At 37.9% G+C, this 4,495-nt stretch overlaps 1 protein-coding gene across 6 annotated transcripts in view; it reads right to left on the bottom strand.

Moving 5' to 3' along the window:
• Positions 1 to 752: 752 nt before the first annotated feature.
• The window catches only part of LOC148034559 (Urb2/Npa2 family protein), a 93,194-nt gene continuing 89,451 nt past the window's right edge, over positions 753 to 4,495 (bottom strand). For 2 of the 6 annotated variants that reach the window (XM_087679505.1, XM_087679507.1), the window contains exon 11: positions 1,841 to 2,583. In XM_087679505.1, coding sequence (XP_087535631.1) covers positions 2,507 to 2,583 — 77 coding nt within the window. In that variant the 3' untranslated portion in view covers positions 1,841 to 2,506. The other 4 variants (XR_015691093.1, XR_015691094.1, XR_015691092.1 and 1 more) reach the window with 4 other exon arrangements.

Below are 4,495 nucleotides of genomic sequence, written 5' to 3'. Positions count from 1 at the left end.
ATAGATTGTTTTAACAATAGAGCATATGTCAAGGCAAGATATTGTGGCCCCAAAAAGAAAAAACTTGAGTAAAAGAATGTGTGAAAGACATACATTACGTTTACAATTATCTATGCTTCAAAAATACTAGCATGAGTTTTCACGAGGCAAAGAATGTGCCAAGCTTACGGTTTTAAACTCATACAAAACTTGATCTTCAAGAGGTAGAGCACTTTCCAAACTTTACAGCTTTAAACTCATACATAATATTGTCATCGAACATAATGCAAATATTGCAAGCATGGACCATCCTTGATCAAGATAATTTTGGTTACTATGAACAATCTACATGTAGATGATATTGGAAATATGGTCATAACATAATTTTTCTTATCTACGCTTATAACATAGCAAAACTTTACGAGACTTCCGGTCAATCTATCAAACTTGTCATGCTTTATTGTAGGCTTCATGTCTTCATCGACCAATTTTTAACATGGTTACAATAAGCACCACTATAAATACAGATGATTGGTGTATGATGCATAATCAAGTCCATGAAAATTGTGTGGTTTCAAGAAGATATAAACTAAGATAGGAAGGCTTGGGTCATCTCACAAATCCATAGTACCTTTTGAGAGCTATCCACTATGCTTCACTACAATCAATTAAAAACATTGGAAAGCTAAAGAATCTTTATTGTGCATAAATCATAAGCTTACCCATTCTTTACTTCTCATTTTGAAGTAAAATGTTTTGGAAGAACTCGTTAAGTCATTATCCACAAGGAAGAGGACTGAAGTTGAAGCACTACATGAACAAATAACTCTTTACAAGTAATACCCATTTAATGTCCAAAGTAGTCCAAGAAACAGCTATTCTAAGCTCCAAGAACATCTTCAACCATCTACATTGTTAACTATTAAACAATGTCAAAGACTAAAAATCATGCTTGAAGCCCATGAACATGGCAATAGTTCGAATCGTGAATCATCTCTCAAACACTAGTATTGGATTGAGAAGACATTTAACAAGTACAACCAAAAGGAACTGAACATAAAAGTACTTTTCAAGCTGTGTAAGTCTTCATGGTATTGGTTGATTAGAGTCGTTTTTTTCCAATGTTCCCCCTCTAACCACTTGGACTAGGTAGGAGATATTAAATTAAGTCCACCATAGAGGAGAGCAGGTTGGCAAGAATCCCCTATACATGATTGGCCTTATTAAATACACCAATGCAACGAAATAATGAAGGATGAGCAATACCTGCGTACAATAGCAAATCATTGCACTCACAATCTCTCTCTTTAAGAAGAGGTACTGCACAAGCATTTAGGCCCCCAATGTTCAAATCTCTCCATGTGAAATATGAATCTATAAAACTCAAATGTGAGGGCATTGTCTAAAAGAATACAAAATACTAGTTTACTGCCAGTGTACAAGTAACGTTCGTTTTCGGTTGTAAAAACCTTGTATGGTATGATTTTGTAGATACAAGAGTTAGGCCCGAGTTCAGCAAACAGGGAACAAGAGTTAATCAATCAAGAGCTAGCAACAATGCTGAAGACAGATATACAGAAGTGCTCAAGAGTGAGAAAAAGAAGTGTGGAAGTGCCAAATAGGTTGCCTTTTTATTAACTACAAATGTAAACAACCTCAGAGAGTGGGCATGTACAAGACTTGACAGTGCAGTGCTTCCTCTTGAAAATCCCCCACAGAAAAGCTAACATGAAGCTACATGCTAACAGCAATATCCCAGTTTGAACTCTCTCTTGTTTCCACAAATTCTCCATTCTTGCAATAATTTGGCATTCCATCCAGTGAAGAGAGCACAGTGAGTACTCATGCATGCCTACAAGCGTTCAAGAAGACAAAAGAAGCGGAAATTTTTACACATAATGTGACCAGAATATTGCTTTAGATGGTAAAGTGATCCGTTTCATATCTCTACAGATACTGAACTATTCTCCCAAAAGACCTTTTTGGTTCATTCTACTGAACAATCTAAAAGGTCTTAAGAGATTTGACATGGCACACCTCATACCAACACAATCTCTTCTATACAATGCACTTAACTAAGTAATGTTCCTTTACATAGACACAGCACATCATGGCAAGCAGTACTACTTTTCTCTTCTCCTTTGAAACTTTGAGAGATATCGAGGCTGCAAGATTTTGTATCAGCATCTGCACTCCAGGTGCCAGCCACCTGACTCATATAAGATACTTCCATCTTAAAGAGCCAACAAAGGAATTAGTGAATCAGAAGCTACCTTTCAGAGTAAACAAAGGCATCAGTGAACCAGCAGCTTGTCTTCCAGGCATTACTAGATCATTCATCACACATGCCGTATACTTGTAAATGCCGCTGATGATCACGTTGGGAGTGCTTGAGGCCTGATTCAGTATGAGATGTCCTGTACCTTTCAGAGGGGCATGGGGGAATCAGAAGCTACCTTTCAGCATAACAAAGCCATCAGCGAACCAGAAGCTAATCATCTTTTTGCACGTATTTCCATACTAACCATCACACTTTCCCTGTGTACTTAAAATGCTGCTCATAATCATGTCGCAAAGCCATAAGAGCAGTTCTTCTTGGACCCTCTGCAACAAATAGCCATTTAAATATAAAAACATTTACATGATTCACAAAAAGCTTATTGACTGCAGACTGTAGATGAGTGTCTATGGTCTTTGCACCCTGTTGACCAGACTGGACATACCTTTAATTAGGATTATGCAAAAGGCTTGTAAGAAGCAAGGTATTCTTTTGACTGCACATATCTTTAATAGGATGAGTGTAAAACTTCTAACAAGGGTATATTTCTTTTCTCTCAAGTAGCAAGGTATTCTTATCCCTAAATGCACAAAATGCTGAAGTCTCAAAGATGTTAATCGCATCTTTGACCAGACATAGATTCAACCAGAGACTGTTTAATGACGAAGCACACAAACTGATAGAAAACACTAGGATTTAAATGGCACAGCAAAGCAAAGCACGTCCTTTTGTATCAACAGACTAGAGGCCCACCCTCAATATACTATTTGGGGGATCAAGAGTTGGAGATGCAGACAGCTGCTTGCGGAAAGGCAAGGGCAGGAGGAACAGCTGCTTGTGAAAGGGTGAGAGCAGCAGATTTCTAATTTTCTTTACGATAGTGTGCTCAGGTTTTAACCCTCCTTTTCGAAGTTGTTGGCACCAGTAGACTTGCCGTACGAGCTAGACACACACGTCTGATTTGGTAGAACCACTATTCATTATCTTATTGAGCTAAATTTGCAATAAGAATAGGCTTCATAGAAAAATCTATTTAAAAAATAGAAACATTGGTAAAACACATCCATAGCACAAACATCTAAATCACTAGCATAGCTACAATCATAAAATAATTGTTGCCGCAAAAGTCTGAAACAGGCATAAGGCTGAAATGGCTTGGTAGTCATAAAAGAACGATTTCTTTCAATCCAATCTCTCTCTCTTTTTTTCATGAACAATTTTAAATTAATGCATGGAAATATCTACATAAGGCCTTCAGGCCAACCAAGCCAAATGACAACAATACACGTAAAGCCAAAAGGCTATCAGAATAGCATTCTAAAACTCTCTAAAAGGCTATCAAGCACCATCCCACAAGAACAAAAGAAAGGGATCATGAAGAGGGCACAATAGGAGCGGAGTGAACACTATCAATGCATGGAGCAATCACCTCTCCGATTATGGGGCCAGCTGAAATCATAGAAGAAATCTGCCATAAAAGCAAAGCTCGCACTCATCCCACATGGTCATGGATACCCAAGGCCAAATCAAAGATAAAGTGTTGCGAGTCTGCCAAATGTGCCAAAGACCAGTCCAATGCATGAAGTGAAAGAGGCAAGGATGATAAGACTACAACCTAGCTGTGGATAGGTTCTTGCCTAGGACCCAAGAACGGATAGGCATTCTCTGATCAATCTCTCTCTTTTTTTTTTTTCATAATGGGTATTATATTAATTATGAAAAAAAGTACAGGATAACAAGATTACAAAGTGCAAGGTGACTCTAGGCCATCATGTATGAACCAAATACAGCAGATTCAAGAAATACAAAAGGACGAGAGTGCAAAAGACACCTTTGACCTCTCTCTCTCTCTCTCTCTCTCTCTCTCTCTCTCTCTCTCTCTATATATATATATATATATATATATATATATATATATATATATATCTATACACACACACACACACACACACACACATTCCCGTAATGGTGGGTAATTGTATTACGTCAAATCACATAAGGGATACAAAAGTCAGGACAAAGGAACAAAAGAGATTGTCGTATGCCAAGGAACCAAGTCCTCCCTGCGGAGAATATTAGCATGTTGAATGAGATCTAATTGCCAATGTAGAAGGCCCTTGAGCCTAGATATATGTCCCTGGACACTAGAGGCTGAATCGAAAATGAACGCATTCTGGATGGCCCAGTTATGCCAACAGCCCTAAAATCTGAGAAAATGAAACAATATCTTTAAATGTG

The sequence above is a fragment of the Lygodium microphyllum genome, chromosome 6 (assembly GCF_053477565.2).
Source record: "Lygodium microphyllum isolate KBCC chromosome 6, Lygodium_microphyllum_v1.1.10, whole genome shotgun sequence".
Classification (NCBI taxonomy): domain Eukaryota; kingdom Viridiplantae; phylum Streptophyta; class Polypodiopsida; order Schizaeales; family Lygodiaceae; genus Lygodium; species Lygodium microphyllum.
Note: the sequence above shows the minus strand (reverse complement) of the source record. Positions and strands in the feature narration are given on the sequence as shown.